This window comes from Sebastes fasciatus, chromosome 9 (genome assembly GCF_043250625.1).
Source record: "Sebastes fasciatus isolate fSebFas1 chromosome 9, fSebFas1.pri, whole genome shotgun sequence".
NCBI lineage: Eukaryota > Metazoa > Chordata > Actinopteri > Perciformes > Sebastidae > Sebastes > Sebastes fasciatus.
Genome location: NC_133803.1, coordinates 6,547,040 through 6,564,476, shown reverse-complemented (window position 1 = coordinate 6,564,476; position 17,437 = coordinate 6,547,040). Strand labels below are relative to the sequence as shown.

At 41.9% G+C, this 17,437-nt stretch overlaps 1 protein-coding gene across 1 annotated transcript; it reads left to right on the top strand.

Moving 5' to 3' along the window:
- Positions 1–4,419: 4,419 nt before the first annotated feature.
- vax1 (ventral anterior homeobox 1) lies at positions 4,420–15,016 on the top strand. Its single transcript, XM_074645647.1, has 4 exons — positions 4,420–4,910; positions 5,451–5,710; positions 7,459–7,646; positions 12,073–15,016. Exons 1-4 carry the CDS (start codon positions 4,828–4,830, stop codon positions 12,613–12,615), a joined length of 1,074 nt encoding a protein of 357 aa, XP_074501748.1. The 5' UTR covers positions 4,420–4,827; the 3' UTR covers positions 12,616–15,016.
- The last annotated feature ends 2,421 nt before the right edge of the window (positions 15,017–17,437 follow it).

The window sequence follows — 17,437 nt, the reverse complement described above, 5'->3', positions numbered from 1 at the left end:
ATCGGGAGAGGATTGGGCCATTACCTGCGATGGACCACGCTTTGACAGCTTTGGTGTCTCCATCTAAATCAGTTCTTGGGAAGAATAGTTGCTCGAGCAAGAACTGCAGAGTGATGGATTAAGCTGATTAAGATGCATGGCATTATGGCAGTCCAGACCCAGTTGGCTAACACGGGGGCCATATTAGCACTTTACCAAAGCCATCTGACTCACCAGCTGAAGGACGGGCGTGTGGTGCCGACCTGATCACGCAGTTGCAAGACTTCTCCCTAAACTCATGAGGGAGCAGGCAGAGGCAGCTGGCAAGGCCATGGCAGGACTATGGGGTGTTAGGCACCACCTGTGGCTGTCACAGTCCATGCTGGACAGAGTGTGTCTGCAAGGTTACCTGTGGAACCGTCTGCCATGTTTAGTTCTGATGCTACTAGGATGCTTCAGCAGGCTCAGGAAGCTTGTCGCTGTGCTCGTGAGGGGTAAGGTGCATTAAGGCGGTGCCAGGAATGCCACACAGTCAGGGGGATCTGAGGGGCCAGCTGGACGCATCACAGAGAGGCAGACTTAAGCGGGATAGAGGAGGCGGTGGAGGCCATGGCCAGGGTCTGCCCTAGCCCCCGTCTCAGTCCTGACGCAGTGCCATCCCAAGCCTACCCCTGCCCTCAGAGGTTTCGTGCACCATGGGAAGCCCTGGAGGCAGACCCCTGGGTTGTTTTAACAATGACCCAGGGGTATCGATTACAATTCATGAGCGCCCCCCCGTGACACGGTTGACTTCATTCTTGGTGACATTGGCACAAGAGAGGCAAAAATCCCTCAAAATCTGCCTCTTTCTTTTTGGGCTGGGAACCAAGGTAACATGGAGGCTTTGTCTATGCCTCTTGGGCCTTATGGCAGCGTCAGTGCAAGTGGTGCCATTGGCTCTGCTGCACATGCGGCCGGTGCAGAGGTGCCTCTTTTACCTGGGGCTACGCCCTCAGAGACACCTGCAGACCATGGGGCTGGTCACCGGGAGGCTGTGTGTGGATCTCAACGGGTGGAAGACCCCGGCCAACATCTCAAAGGGGAGAATGCTTGGTCCAGTACTGCAGATGCATCCCTGGTGGGATGGGGCACAATCCACGACAGCAAGGGCACCAGCGGGGGATGGAGTGTCCCCTGGAAGAGCCAGCATATCAAAGTCCTAGAGCTGTGGGCCAATCACCTACCGAGTGTGCTGGGCCGTCACATGCTTGTGAGAATGGACAGCACGGCGGCAGTGGCATATGTCAACAGGCAAGGGGGCTTGGACTCCCCATGCCTTTGCAGGATGGCCCACAGGCATGTGCACGATTTCTGTCACTCAGAGCCTTGCATGTTCCTGGGCGGGTGAACCGGGGACCGGGGGCTTGGGCCCAGGGGAATGGAGACTGCACTCAGAGGTAGTTGAGGAAATTTGGCGTCACTTCGGCAGGGCAGTGGCCGACTTGTTTGCATCCAGAGAGATGCAAAACAGTACTTTTTCATTGCAATCAACAAACAACAGGGTATATCCATGGCTGGGATTACTTTTTGCTCTACCTGAAAAATATAAGAGACAAAGGAAACGAGGGTTGTGGGCCGGGGATTTAAACAACGCCAAACTAAGGAAAGTCCTGCCGAGATATCATCAAAACATCAGCTGTGCTATGCGTGCAGGTAACACACTTGACCATTTGTACACTCCTCTCCGGTAACAATATAAGGCCCTCCCTTTCCCTCCCTCTTAGCAAATCAGATCACGTCTCAGTTGTGTTTCTGTCTGTCATCAAGTTTGCTGATGACAGGACCGTCATCGACCTGAACAGGGACGAGGTGGCCTACAGAGAGGAGGTCAGAGTCCTGACATCTTGGTGCCAGACCAGAAAACTCCATGTCAACACCAGCAAAACTAAGGAGCCGATTGTGGATTACAGGAAGTGTCAGGGAGAAGGACACCCATCTCCATCAACGGGAACACGGTGGAGAGAGTCAGCAGCTTCAGGTTCCTGGGGGTTCACATCGGTGAGGACCTGACCTGGACTCTCCATGCCAACCACTGAGAGTTTCCTGACCGGTTGCATCACCGCCTGGTATGGCAGTTGCACCACCCTCGAATGTAAGGCTCTACAGAGGGTGGTGAAAACTGCTCAGCACATCACCAGGATGGAGCTGCTATCCATGGAGGACCTCTACATCCAGCAGTACAGGAAGAAGGTCAACAGGATCATCAGAGACCCCAATCACCCCAATCACCCCAACCACTGTTGGCTTTACCAATATACTGGCACTTTAACTTTATACATATAGTTACTGTTTTACAATCTGTTTACATCTCTGTATATATCCATCCATTATCTGTAACCACTTATCCTATTCAGGGTTACGGGGGGGCTGGAGCCGATCCCAGCTGACATTGGGTGAAGGCGGGGTACACCATGGACAGGTCGCCAGACTATCACAGGGCTGACACATAGAGACAGACAACCATTCACGCTCACATTCACACCTACGGGACATTAAGAGCAAACAATGAACCTAACCTGCATGTCTTTGGACTGTGGGAGGAAACCTGAGAACCCGGAGAAAATCCACGCTAACACGGGGAGAACATGCAAACTTCACAGGAGGGGCCCCAAGCTGGGTTTGAACCTACGACCCTCTTGCTTTGAGGTGACAGTGCTAACCACTGCACCACTGTGTAGCATCTCTGTATATAGCCTATATATATTTATACTCTTCATTATGCGTATACATTTACCACATTCCTGTTTACATGCAGCTTATTTATTTACAATTACTGTCTACCACAAATGTGTATTACTTTATTTGTTATATATTATATCCCCACATTCTAACTTTCACTATTTTATATCTTCGATTCTCATTTAGTTTTTTTTTAATTGTGTGATATAATTAGCATTGTTGGAGGGAGCTTGAGACCCAAGATTTTTTCATTGACAACAACTGTTTCTGTAATTGTTGTGCGTTGGATAATAAATAACTTGAAACTTGACACCAGCTAAAGGCATCACTGGCAAACACTTAACAGCACACCTTCCTCAAGACTGTTCAGCATAATGGCTGCTTATGGTGTTAGCCAACAAATATAATGTCAGGATTTCCCCCTTTTCATACGGCTAATTTCAAGCAGGATTAAACCAGGAAACCTGTATCTACAATTTTACAATTTCATTTAGCATATGAGTTTGTACAACACAAGCAAGGATTCATTAACATTATCAACAACGCCATCAATATCATCATCATCATGAATATCCTAATCAACATCAGCAACATTGTCAATATCATCGTTATCAACATCATCAATGTCATTAGGTGCGGAGGTGTTCACGAAAGAGCTGGGTCTTTTATCTATCTACAAGTGAAAACTCAGATATCTCTCTCCTCTGGATGTACAGTATCATATTAGTGAAGCCTGTAGGAGAAATTTGGTGTTTGTTTCTGGTGTTTAATGTACTGTTCACATTTTCTACGGGAATTGCACTGCGATGTCGGTGTGCATCATTTACAATATAATTAGGAAAGTGCTCTTACATTTTTATCCATCTATCAGTTGAAATTCCATAAAGTAATCTACCATTGGAACATGTGTGTGTGTTGTAAGAGAGAGATTACATGTCGCTATACAGTACACATGCAGTATTCTTCGCACATTGCAGCCCCGCGTGTGTGATATTTTTGGGGATGTGGAAACTGAACACATCAGTCTTTTCTCCTCCTCGGCCATTGTGTGTAGCTGAGAGGCCAAGACGCCGCGTCCTCAATCTATTTCCCAGGCTGGGGCTCTGCACCACAGCTTGAGAAGCCCAGGTTCCCCTTTAGTCGTTCCCTTTTTAGCCTCCTTTTTACCTTTCTCAAACAATGGATCCTGCCCCTCTCCAAACAGCAGCCCCCCAAACACTCGGTGAATAAAGTTAGTCCAACATGCAGCCCTTAAACCCACCCCGAGACTGCTGCCGGGCAGCCACACTCACAGAATTGTTTGTTAATAGTCCAATTAGATAATTGCCATCTTTCACTCCTTTTCCTCTCTGTTTCCCATAAAGGCATGAATGGCACTCAGGGAGGGGGGCAGATTGAAGAGGGCTTCTGGCCAGCTAAGGTGACAAGAAGGGCCAGAGAATGCTCCTTGCACTAGACCACTGGTTTGAATTGAATCATTGTGGCCTAATCAATGGTCTTATTGGATTACTGGCCACTGCTGTGTTCAGAGATATTGTTGCACTGACAATGAAAATAGCTAAGAGTTGGTGGTTGGGTGGGTGGGTGGGTGGTTAGTGGGCTGGAAGGCGAGTGGTGGAGAGAGGTAGGGGCCATTCCAGAGGTATGCGTGTGTGTGAGAGAGAGAGTGTAGGCAGCCTAAACACTAATGACAAGCTTTGTTCCCCTTTTTTGTCTTTTTCAAATGTGCAGGTTAAGATTATGAGAGCTGGAGATGGCTTCTGGGGTGCAATCATTTGAATACTGAAGGATGTGGCGTTAGCGGCCAGGACCTCGCTGGGCTGCTCTGCGTAGCTCTCTGAATGAACACAGGAAACTTTAACACAATCCCCGTTAAAGCAGAGCCCGGCATCGCTGCCGTGCTCAAACCGGCGGAGTCGTCATTGCCATGATAAATTTTGATCGACGTGGATTTGTTCGTTATCCTTTTCACCTGTCTCTCTCTCTCTCTCTCTCTCTCTGGCTCTCTCCCAGTGTCTCTTGCCTGCGATAGCATAGTGGCGAGATACGCACATTGCAGAATTCTGTTGATCGTGAGAGAGTCAAAGGGAAAAACGGGATCAAAGTTCGCTGACATGCTGCGGCAATCAGATGCGCTGTGAAAAGTCGGTGGAAAAAAATATCTGGCTGTGTTCTGCAGACGGAAGAATGAAGCACCCGGGAACTTTTTTCAGGTCTGGAAGAGTCGTACCACTGTGATTGCGTGCGTTCATGTGGGGTTCACGGAGGCTTGGTTGCGAGGCAAGACCAATCATTTGTCTTGATTCTCTGGGCTGAGAGCAGGCAAACTGAGGGGGACGGGACGAGCAAACCCCTCTATCAAGACCTGATCTATTTCCCCAAACAATTTAGTGTATTCATGAGGTTACACAAATGTGGAGGCAGCAAAATTACCGTAATCAATTGAAACAGCGAGTGCGCATCCATGGCTCTGATTATTTGGAGATCATCTATCAGCCTGATGTCTATGTAACAAGGAAAGGGGGGCATTGAATTACTGTTGAGTTCCACTGAGAAGTCCATGATCATTGGGCAAGGGAGTTTGGTCAGTGATAATAGGGCTCCTTGGTCGGCCGACGGAAGTATTTCACCAAACATTAGATAGCTGACTCTGCCCTGCTGAAAGGTGCTGTTTTGAAACTAAACCCCACACTGTCCAGACGATCTGGTGCACCGTGTTCTCTGTAATCTCCCTTTTTTTTCACCTGACAAAGGAAAAAAGAGGCGGACGAGCCACAGGTCCAAGAGGATAAACTGAGCATGGAGGTCAGGTACAACCAAGAGACGGAAGGGATGGGGCTGAAGAATGGACTAAAGAAGGGGAAAGATGACAAGGACTCCCAGGGCAGCTTGTCCAAAAGCTTCCTCAAGGAGCAGCAGGACTCCTTTTCCCCCTCTGGGACCGTGGACAACTGCGAGAAGAACAGGGGGAGCACGGGGGACCCGGACTACTGTCGGAGAATACTAGTCCGAGGTAAGGCTTTTCTTTTTTTGGAACTTGCTGTGTCGTACTTCAGAGATCACACAGTCCTTGTACATAATGTGAGTATACATTGTCTAAACTGCTGTTACGTGCATTTTAAAATCAGGAAACCTTCAAGAATTAAGTTGAAAAATGTAGCCACAGTAATATTAGACAGTTGTTGTTGATACACAGAAAGTTGATAATTAGGAGGATTTCACTTAACTTTAGAGTTAATTGCAAAATACCCCCTTTAAACAAAAAATTAATTTTTGAGGATGGAGCCTTTTTTTTAAAGTACAATTACAGAAACATAAAAATATAAGAGAGCTACATTATTTGTCATGAAAAAGAGATAATTGTTATTTAAGATATGTAGCTTAAATTCTAGGCCATAATTACTACATGTAGTCAGTAGGGATTTTTTGATTTTCATTTTTGTCATAAGACTTTTTGTAAATACTATGACGAGCAAGATGTTTCTTTAGATTTAATACCTTATGTGAAATTATTCAAAAATGTTTAAAGTTAATTATTAAAATGAACAATTCAGTCATAATTCCCTGTGTACATTTAGATGTGTGCAAGGTAAAATGCATTTAGGGGGAAAAGGCCTACAGGGTTTATACTGTACAGTATGTACTGCTTTACACTTTCATGGTGATAAATATTAAGATTATAAATATTTAAACACAGAAAAAAAGGAGTTAGGAGTTTGTTTTACAGATATTTAATGTCAACAAATCATTCCGTGGAATTGTGTGTATGAGTGTCAGTTGCCCAGAGAGTGATTTATGTAATTTCCTTCATGCAGTGTTGGCCAAACAACTATAACTATAAATATAACTTCACCATAAAACGGTGGATTAGTCACGCAAGATATTAATGAGACGGAGCAGCCTCACTACCTAAAATATAGAGAAATATTGTATTGGACATAACCTATATAATATTAGTTTTTATGTTAATAATAACATAATTGTGAATTAATTTATTGCAGCATTGCAAACACATTTATTTAGCATGATTTTTATATAATTATAAACTATAGTCAATGTAATATCTAAAACAAATTGCATATACGTAATGGAGGTTAATTCTACTATAATTTTGACCTACACCCATTGTTGTAATTTCTCTTTTGTAGTAAAATATATACCACTGTATACATGAGTGAAAATCTTATTTAATAAATGTTTTATGTAATCTTTACTTATTATGTGTACACATTAGTAAACACATATTTTCGAAGACATCTCAATTGAATTCATACCAAATTACAGAATTTAGGTGTTTTCCTTTCATAAGATTTAATCCAGACTGATACCCCCCTTTAATAATTACTGATAAAAAATAATATAATATAATAAAACTCCGAGATGTAATGCATAATTCAAACAAGCAGTATTTTTCTCTAAGTACATCATGCATGCACTTAAAGTTAAATTCACAGTTAAATTTGGAAAAAATTTGAATTTGTCTCATTACTATGAATTGTCAGTACCTCCACCACTGTTCTATAATATCTTTATTATTATTATTATTATTATTATTATTATTATTATTATCATTAATATTAATGATAATAATAATAATACGAATAATAGTAATAGTAATAGTAATATAATAATATTAATAATATTATAATAATAATATATATGTAAATCAGTCTCCACCGAGGAATATATTGCATTTATCTGTTCTACCTGTTCCTTGGTTCTTCTCTGTGCCTCAGCGTTGTTATTAATTCATCATTACAGATGCTAAAGGCTCTATCCGAGAGATTATCCTGCCTAAGGGTTTGGATTTGGACCGGCCCAAGCGAACCCGCACCTCCTTCACTGCAGAGCAGCTCTACCAGTTAGAGATGGAGTTTCAGAGGTGCCAGTATGTGGTCGGGAGGGAACGGACAGAACTGGCCCGTCAGCTCAATCTGTCTGAAACTCAGGTATGTTAACTGAAATATATGTATATGAATAGTGTAAATTTCATTTAATTTCCCTTTTGTTCCTGTCTTTAGTTTTATACTACCATCTATGTTGACTTTAGACAGTCATGTTACAATCTTTTAGGACCACTTGCTTTGCCACAGAGGAAAGTGAATTTACCCACATAACCCAATTCGATTTGTAAGCCTTGATGCAAATAAATGTCCATTTTAGACAAAGCAGTTTTATTTTAAAGGTGCAATCATTTTTCATCCTTATACCAAGAGGAATACTCCCATACATAATTACAGTTTGAGTCGAGATGGGAATAGGCCTGTTTTACAAGCACTTACACTACTGTAAACAAATCTTTAATGGCACCGGTAATCATTAAAAACCTGGAGCTATTGGCGAGTGTTATAGTATTCACAGACTTCGCAGGTTCCAGTTCAGTGTTTTGAAGAAGAGCGCCGGGGCTGAACCTTTTGGTTTGCATCTGGAATCTATTGTACCTTTAAGGATTTCCCCCACAGAGATATTTCTAATAATAGGCTATGTATCCCTTTAAAGTAAATGCATTGGCCTTCTTAATAAATCGAATGTAGTGTCTGTGTAGCTTATGGAGTGTTTGCCATTATTACTTGAAGCTGCTGAAATGAAAGCTGCCATTAGAAAAAAGTGCAGACTCGCTCCTCATGTCATGCGTGTGGGGTCAACAGTGTCCGACACCGTGTGTTTGACACCAGTTTCAGGTCAGCCTGTATGATGTGGACTGTCTGCTTTGCTCCGGTTTCATTCATCTATTTGTTTATTTCTCTAAATGTGCAAAGCGGCTAACGGCGCCATCGGCCAGGTCTTTGGTGCTAATGTGTTTGTGACTTTCATGCGGGCGGAAGGAGGTTGACCTCGAGCGGAGGTCTGCGAGAGCGAGAGGTCAATCTTTTTCCTCACAAAATGACTCCAAAAACCGACAACTTGAATCCGATTGTTGACGTACAACAAACAAACTCACCGTTCCTTTTATCAACAGCTGTGCACATTTTACTTACGGAGTTTTTACATTTGAAACATTCTTTTTTCATTCAACTAACACGTTTTCTTTTTTTCCACATAAATTCAATAGCAGTTAATTAAGTGTCTGAAGATGTTATTTCGCTCACATAAAGGTAATCTAGAAAATAACCTTTGCTCCCTACTTAGGCAGGACAAAGGCTTCAGGATTTTTCTTCACAGTGTCTCCCTTCTTGTCCTGATGAAATGCCTTTTAATGACATGGTGGAATTAACATTTTGTTCCCTGGTACTCGCGGGGTTGTTTCATTAAGGAGTGACAGCCATCGGCTGTGTGCACACCTCATCATCTTTGTTTGAGCTACACCAGCTTCACCTTGTTTTCTTTGCACTGAGAATGGAAACCTCTAAAATGAACAAGATGTTCCTTCTGAGCAGTCTTTACGTGGCAAACACAAACTATTGGGACGGAGCAGCAGGGCTTATTGATGTGAAATGGTTGTTAACAGCTGGTGAAGAGTTAAACCGCCCACTGAAAAAGGAAAGGAAAAAAATAAAAAATCAATGTGATTGGTGGAGCAGTAGGATTGAGATGGTGGCTCGCTGCTGCTGATTGGTACATATACATTAAGTTCCATATGAAAAGTAGTCTAGTGTGATTACGGCAGACTTACAGGAACAAATCACCTTGTATTTGTGTCAATTTGACATTAATTCAATTAAGATAATGTGAAAGTGAACGATGGATACGCCAGAATAACTAAATGGATCTGTGCAGTCAGATGAGTGCCTTGACCTAGTTGTTAAATTATCACTAAGAGGGCGTTCTTTTCCTCCTCCTCAGGTGTGGGAATATAGAGAAAGGTTTCTATTCGTTCTTTATCTTGATATTCCAATAACAGCTGGATATATACTCGACATACTTCCCACAAAATCTCAAAACTTTGAGAAACATTTCTGAAACAAATGGAGCGGATGATCTTTGCCATCAGAAATTACAAGAATCAGATGTCGTCATTATCCCGAAATGTAACCTAGGCGGCCTTCTTAGATTTCCAAAGAAGAAATTTAGGGTTTCTTCATTTCTGTACAAGGTTCTATATAATTTTGGAGGCTAAACCTAAATACATTTTCAGCGCCAGAAAATCCCATGGTGCTAATTAAAAGAAGGTACAGGTCATTGAAGTCATTGTGGCCATTTTGAACTTGGACGTGTAGGAGAGGATGATGAACTTTAGGTGAATGTGTCATTCAGGGGTTTCATGCCTTAAAAAATGTTTATCTTGGAACATCTACTGTCGAGTAACAACATTATAGGGCCTCAATTTACAATTATTTTTACATGTCATGTAGATTTCCAATTAACCAAGTGATCGCTTAGTCCAGGGGTCAGCAACCTTTTACAATTGAAAGAGCCATTTTTGGCCAAAAAATAAATTAAAAAATACGCAAAACGTATTTGAGCCTCATAATGAAGGTAACACCGCCTATAAAGTCTAATGCAGTGAGGACCCGAGTGCAAACGAGAGGCGGGACATTGAAGAATCGTCTTGAGGAGATTTGTCTGGAAGCTCTTTTCAGCAGGAGCTTCCAGTGTGTTTGTTTTGGAAATGTCTTTAACTTACTTTTTTTGTTGTTTGCAAATTTTTTGCCGCAGAAAACAAACAAATCTGTCCCCGCACTATTAAATTCTTCATTTTCCTCTAAGAATTTTTCTCTTTTTTTTGGATTTGGAAAACTACTGTAGCTATATGGAAACTCAAGACTAGCCAACGCTATTGAGGATTGGCAAAATTAGAGGATAAGTGACAGGCCGTAGACACACAGTTTAGTTTACTGAAATGTTAAAACTTGCTAGGGATGCACCAGTCCCACTTTTTCGGTCCCGATACCGATACCTGGGCTTTGGGTATCGTCCAACTGGTATCGGTGCATCCCTAGTATAGGCTACACATTTTTCCAATTGGAGAATGTAAAAATCACTCTAGGCCTACAACAATGATTCATTAAAGTTAAAATGTTAAATAATAACCATTATTCATTTCTATATAATTTTTTGTCGAAGCCACAGGAAGCCACTGGAGAGAGGCTAAAGAGCCGCAGGTTACTGACCCCTGGTTTAGTCTATAACATGTCAGAAAATATACTTTATACTGTTGTTTTCTCCAATCTAAAGTCTAACTGAGATATTCAATTTACAATAATCCAAAACAGGGAAAAGTCCTCACATTTGAGAAGCTGACTCCAGCCAATGTTTTTTAATTTTTGCTTAATAACTGACTTAAACAATTATTAAAATGATTGCCGATTGATTATTCCGGTTTAAATAAATAACATCATACCACAACTTTGCAACATGATCACAACAATCAATGAACAATAAAACAATTATCTCTTATACCGTATATATATATATTGGCAGTGTATCTGTGTAGGTTTCACATGGGGAGTGGACTATTTGGAGTTCATGCTTGAACCTTTTGGTAGCGTAGGAGGCTGAGAAAGTTTAGCATTGTTTTACATATGAAAGGTTATCTGTGAGTCAAGTCTGACTGAATTAACCTCCTGCTGCCTGCTAGTGTGTCACAGTGAGCCCTCTCCTCCTCCATGACGGGATTAAATCACCAATCACAGTCTGCGATCATTACCTGGTGGACCGCTTGTGTGTGTGTGTGCGTGTGTGTGTGTGTGTGTGTGTGTGTGTGTGAGCATCGCTGCATGTATAGCTCCAATGTATTAGTGAGTATCTGACAGTGCATGTGGTGATTGAGTAGGGATGGACAATAGACAAAAAAATAGACAGAGCTCATGACTGACAGAGTGCTCCCCCCTCCCCCACCTGATAGTGTGATACTTTAAATTAGGAACCAAAAATGTTATCCATCTCATCTATTTGATCTATTTAAGCTGCAACTGGGGTCCCCTAATTGAAACAGAAAGAGAAAACAATGATGTGAAGTCATTAGGAACCAATTGATTTGACAAAGTCATGAAAAATTGGAACGGTAGAATGAAGCAGCTGTGAGATGTGACAGAAAGTAAAACCTCTGGGGTCTGATGAGGGTTAATCTGTGAAGACACACAGTTCAATGGTGCAATTATTGTCGAGTAATCAGATTATTGCGACACTGTGATCACAGGCCTGTCTTTAAAGATTGTTTTTTGCCTTTATTGGTCAGTTAACAGTGAGGAGGCAGACAGGAAACAGGGGGGGAGGGGGTTAATGACATGCACCAAAGATTGTGTGCACGGTAACCATTCGGCTACCAAGGCGCACCGAAAAAATTTTTTTTCAAACTAATGTTGTATTTAGATATTTAAATTCACATGTTTTTTGTATCCCATGAAGGCATTATATAATATTACATGATCTACACCATTACTAACTATATGTTACACATTAAAGGCTCTGTCTCTTATGTGTGTGCCTCTCCAGGTGAAGGTCTGGTTCCAGAACCGGCGCACTAAGCAGAAGAAGGACCAGGGGAAGGACTCTGAGCTGCGGTCGGTGGTGTCAGAAACAGCAGCGACCTGCAGCGTCCTCAGACTACTGGAGCAGGGTCGGCTGCTGACGCCTCCGGGCATGACGGGCCTCCTGCCCCACTGTGGCAGCGGCGCGCTGGGCTCCGCTCTGCGCCCTCCCTCCATGGCCATGGTCAGCAACGGCAGCAGTAGCAGCAGCAGCGGCGCCAGCAGCGGCACGGCGGCGGGGGGCAGCCCCCCTCTACCCGCCGTCACCAGTTCAGGGACAGTGGCGGGCCTGCAGAGCTCGGCGGCGGCTCACGGCCTCTTCGGCTTCACCATGCCCTCCTTACTCAGTGGCGTCGCCACCCGCATTTCCTCCAACCCCCTGTCCATGGCCGGCTCGCTGGCTGGCAACCTACAGGAACTTTCCGCCCGCTACCTGAGCTCCTCTGCTTTTGAGCCTTACTCGCGGACCAATGGCAAAGAATCCATGGACAAGAAAATCCTGGAATGATGCTGTGTTTTTACATAGATGATATTCCTGTTTAGTCTGGACGCGTTTTGGTTGGTTTTCTTGGCTTTTACCGTCTTTGTTTGGTTTTGCTCATTCTCTTTTATCTGTCTGTGTCATGTTCTGTAGCAGTTCATGTAATCCAGTTGCACATCTGGCGCCTTGTACAAGGAAGAAAACAAAGACCTACACAAGCTCATCTAACAAAGACAGGGTGGTGGTGGTGGGAAGAATTTGCACAAAATGTTCATATAGGACTTTGTTACAGAGATTTAGAGAGACTAAAGACTACTGAGGGATCTTTCAGGTTTCTGTTAAACAAATGTTTAGTCCTGTCTATCAATCCAAAATAACAATATACACATGGGCCCAGGGAATATGGCTGCTTCACACCACAAAAAGCTCTATGGCTGCAAGAGCAGTGGCGACATAATGTATAGCAGGAAGTACAGGATCGGTGACAGAAAGTGTAAAGTGATGGTACCTTTCTGAATTGTGTTTTATTATTTGACCGTGTTGGGTAGATGCGTGTCACTGAAATGAGTAGATGTAGAGAAAGAAAGAAAGCGAGTTGTCAATGGCCACCTGAGCAGTGGTTTTGTGAGATCCAACCAGCAAATCAAAAAAAAAAAAAAAAAAAGTAAATTTAAAATGCAGCATTATGAATGAACAAGCAAGGCCAATTTCTCAACTCACAATTGGGGGGAGAAAAAAGAAAAAGTGCCTCTGTTTGAAGGTCACTGCAAGGCCAGTGTCAGCACCAAACCCAATGCATTTTGACGTGTGAATGCAATTTGCTTATGCAGATGCCTTGCAAAAAAAAAAAATCAGCTTACAAAAAGATCTTTTGTATATCCGTTCGTATTAAAGTTTGGACCAAACCGAAACATAATCCAGAGAAGGTGTCGTCATACAGTACGAAGGTTCTATTGTTCAGTGTTGTTTTCTCTATTGTTTGATGAGGACTTTAACATTTTACAACAAAAAGTCTTCACTTTGTGGCATTTTTCGTCTCCAAGATGCAGTACCTGACTTTTTTTTTTTTTGTCTGTGATTTTAATACCACTGTGAGTTCTCAGAGTATTGGTGTACAGTTTTTATTCCATGCACGAGCTAAGCAAAGGAATGAGTTGGTGAAAGGGGGGGAGGGGATGGGGGGGAGTTCTGAAGAAAAGCTTTTCAGCATTAGTAAGCTGCTTGCTTTGTCGAACACCACAAGGTAACATGTTTTTTCAATCATTAAGATAATACAATAACCTTTCCTTCCTGTGTGAACATTTCAAAAATCCACATCCTTCACAAAGACTTCAGGCAGAACTGATGCATGTGGAGACTGGGTGGAATTATTGTAGTATAAAAGTACTGGAAATGAGAAATGTACCTTCAAATTGTTATTTTATTGTAAATTATTCACTTCTGTATCTAATAGATTATTAGTATATCTGGGGAAAATAATGGATGAATGAATGTATTAGCGGGTTGAGGAATCAATCTTAAAGCTCTTTGGTGCTGTTGTTGTGAAATATCTTGAAATTTTGTGAAACGTGTGGTACAAATGTGCATATATATTATGTATGGCTACAGACAAAGACAAGTGTGTTTTTTCATTTTTCTTTCATACATGTTGCTGTGAATCAAGTTATGATAAATTTCATGACTGTTATACCTCATAACGCCACGGCTTGATGTGTATGCTCGCTATTTTTGGTCATGTGACTTACGATCTTATCACCACTAATCTCTGACTGAGTGGACGCGATGTGGAACTCCTGGTTGAAAGTCAAACAGCAGCATTACTGTTTAGAATGAGAGGTTTCAAAGGAGCACTAGCAATCATGATATTGTGATCAATGGGTAAGTTTGAATTATTATTGATTATTTTCAATATCAATTAATCGTGCGGTTTATAAAATGTCAGAAAATTGTGAAATTTTTCCCAATTTCCAAGGTAACATCTTCAAATGTCTTGTTTTTTTTCTGACCAACAGTCCAAAACTCAAATATATTAAAATTACAAAAATCTATAACAGAGAAAACAGCAGCAAGCCCTCACAAGTTTGAATCAGAATTACCAAAATCTATTTTTGTTGATCGACTAATGAATTAACTGATTATCTGTATCACTTCTAGGTTTCATATTTGCCTGAAATGGTATAGCCACAAGTGGGGAATAAATCTGTGACACGGCAGGCGAGATGTAATATAAAAATGGGAATAGTGACATCCCCCATTCACTTTCAAATAATTACTATTTTTGTCCTCCCGACACTTACATAAGAGTTTCAGTTTGATTTACCTGCTGAAAATCTCTGTTTTTTTATCACCGATGACAGAAGAGTTGACCAAAATGAGGATATATGCTCCTCTGGCTTCGATAATTACCGCGAGCTCATAACGACAAGCTTTATGAGCAGCAGCGTGGGGGGGGGGGGGGGGGGGATCAGTGACCTCTTTTCACTCTGGGTTTTGCTGCTCAGAGGTTGTTCTAGCTTGATGAAGGACCTGCAGACACCATTCAGGGCTGCAAAGCACCTTGATCTTGCATGTTTTTAGGGTGAAAAAAAAAATCTATATTTTCATTTAGAGTTAATATTCTCCAGAAAAAACCCCCACCAGAATTGAGCATCAATCAAAGATAAGGAGGTGTTCTTCTATCAGGTTTCTGTCAATGAAACTAAATGTAATTTTACATTTTTAAGAAATGCATTAATAATACAGCCTTTTACATAGATTTTATTTATTTTATTTTTTGTTGCTCGACAATCATTGAAGCAATTTCATCATAATGTGTAATTTATGAGATTGATATCAATTAGTAACAGCATAAATAAATCATAACTCAAGGTCCACTTACTGGCTTCTCCAGAGCTCAATCATTAGTCCCAATCCCTTGGTGAAGACCGTGAGATGTGGTTGAAAGCTCTGGAGTAAGCATTTAGTTACTATGCACACATCATCATGGACTTGGACTGAGCTGAGAGAGTGTAACGGGACATATGGAAGTGAGCACCGGTGGGCCGTGGCCGAGGTGTGCTGCAGCGGAACAGCTTTACCGGTTCCCCCATTAAGAACACAACAACACCTCGCCTGGACTGGAGACCTTTTTCTAAACACACATAAAAGACACTGTGTCTGAAAGCAACTGGCTAAAACTAGAGCATCTAGAGTAATTTAATAATTTAAAGGGATAATTTAAGAGCAACAGTAGTCCTCAGCAGTAGTTGAGGATGTGGACCAGAAGCACCGGTTGTAGTTGAGGTGTCTCTGCTAGTGGTGTCTGCACTGTAGTTAAGCATCATTTTGAGGTACTTCACATTCAATTTATGCTACTTTACTTTAATTCCACAACATTTCAGAGGCAAATATTAATTTATTAATGTATACTCCAACAATTATACTTCATTTGCAGATTAAGATTTAAAGGTCCCATTTTGTAAAAAGTGAGATTTTCATGTCTTTTATATTATAAAGCAGCTTTAAGTTGTATATAAATACTGTAAAAGTCTCAAAACACTCAGAAATACACACAGCCTGTATTCAGAAACTGCATTCGAAACAAGCCGTCAGGATTTCTGTCCATTTGTGATGTCACAAATCTACAATATTTAGACCATTTCACAGTTTTAAACGTAAACATACCAAAATGTCTCCCACGTTTATTTCCTGTTGCAATGTATGTGAATGACATCAGCTGACAGGATGTAAACATGGACCCAAGCTGTTTCCTAGCAACGCAGCTCCGTTGTAATGCGCTAAAACGGAGCGTTTCAGACAGAGCATGGATACAGGTATATTCAGACAGACAGGGTGAGAAAAATAATGTGTTTTTTTAACTTTACAGCATGTAAACTTGTTCTAGTAGAAACCCAAAATACAAGCATGAACCTGAAGATGGGCATCATATGTCCCCTTTAAAACATGTGATCAGTTTATCTACCATGATGTATTGTTAAAGATTAAACTACCCTACAGTAGTATACTATATTTTGCTGGTAATACTGTATAAAAGTTGTAAAAGGGCTTTCCACTTGTACAGTGTGGCACTGCAACTTTTACTGAGCTTTTTACGGATCTAAGTACTTTGGCTGTTGCTGTAAATAGAAAACAAGGACTTCCATCGTGGTTATTTTGTACTTCTCCTGGCAGAATAATCAGAGTAAAATTCAGGGACTGTCCTAACAGAGACAAACTGAGGCTCTTTAGTGAGCAGACCCACAGAAACCAATCCTCCCCACTGTGTCTTGGGAATCTCCCGGGGGAAAAAAAAGGTCACATTTACGCCTCCAACCCCCTCTCCACCCCCCCACAGCCCACCCCACCCATTCTCTCCCTTCACCCCAAGTCCAATTAGAAGGAAGGTCGGGGAGGTTTTTGTAAGTGGGGGGTTTCGGGGGGGAAAGTGTGTGTATGTCTGTGTGTGTGTGTGTATGCACGCGCAGGGCTGTCATAGCTGCAGACCACCAACATATTCCCCCACCCCCTCCGTCACATGGTCCGGTCTTTAAGCTCAGGTTTTAGGAGGTGAAAGAAAGGCTACATCCTGTCTTGTTTTTAGTATCTGTTTTTTTGGCCTTGTCCTTTTTGTGCCGGGGATTAACATGCTAACAAGTCTTTACTGAAGAAGCGACCCTGTTGCAGCGCTATACGGATCTACAGGTTGTGAAAAAAAAAACCTGCACAGTTTAGTCTCTCTGCTTCCTCACAGAATAATTAATCCCATTAAGTAATCAAAGAATGAGGGGAGCGGAAACCCCTCGAAAGCAAGGGTTCCACTTGTGTATTCTGTAAAACACTTAGCATAAAGCCATGAAATAACCGTAATTAC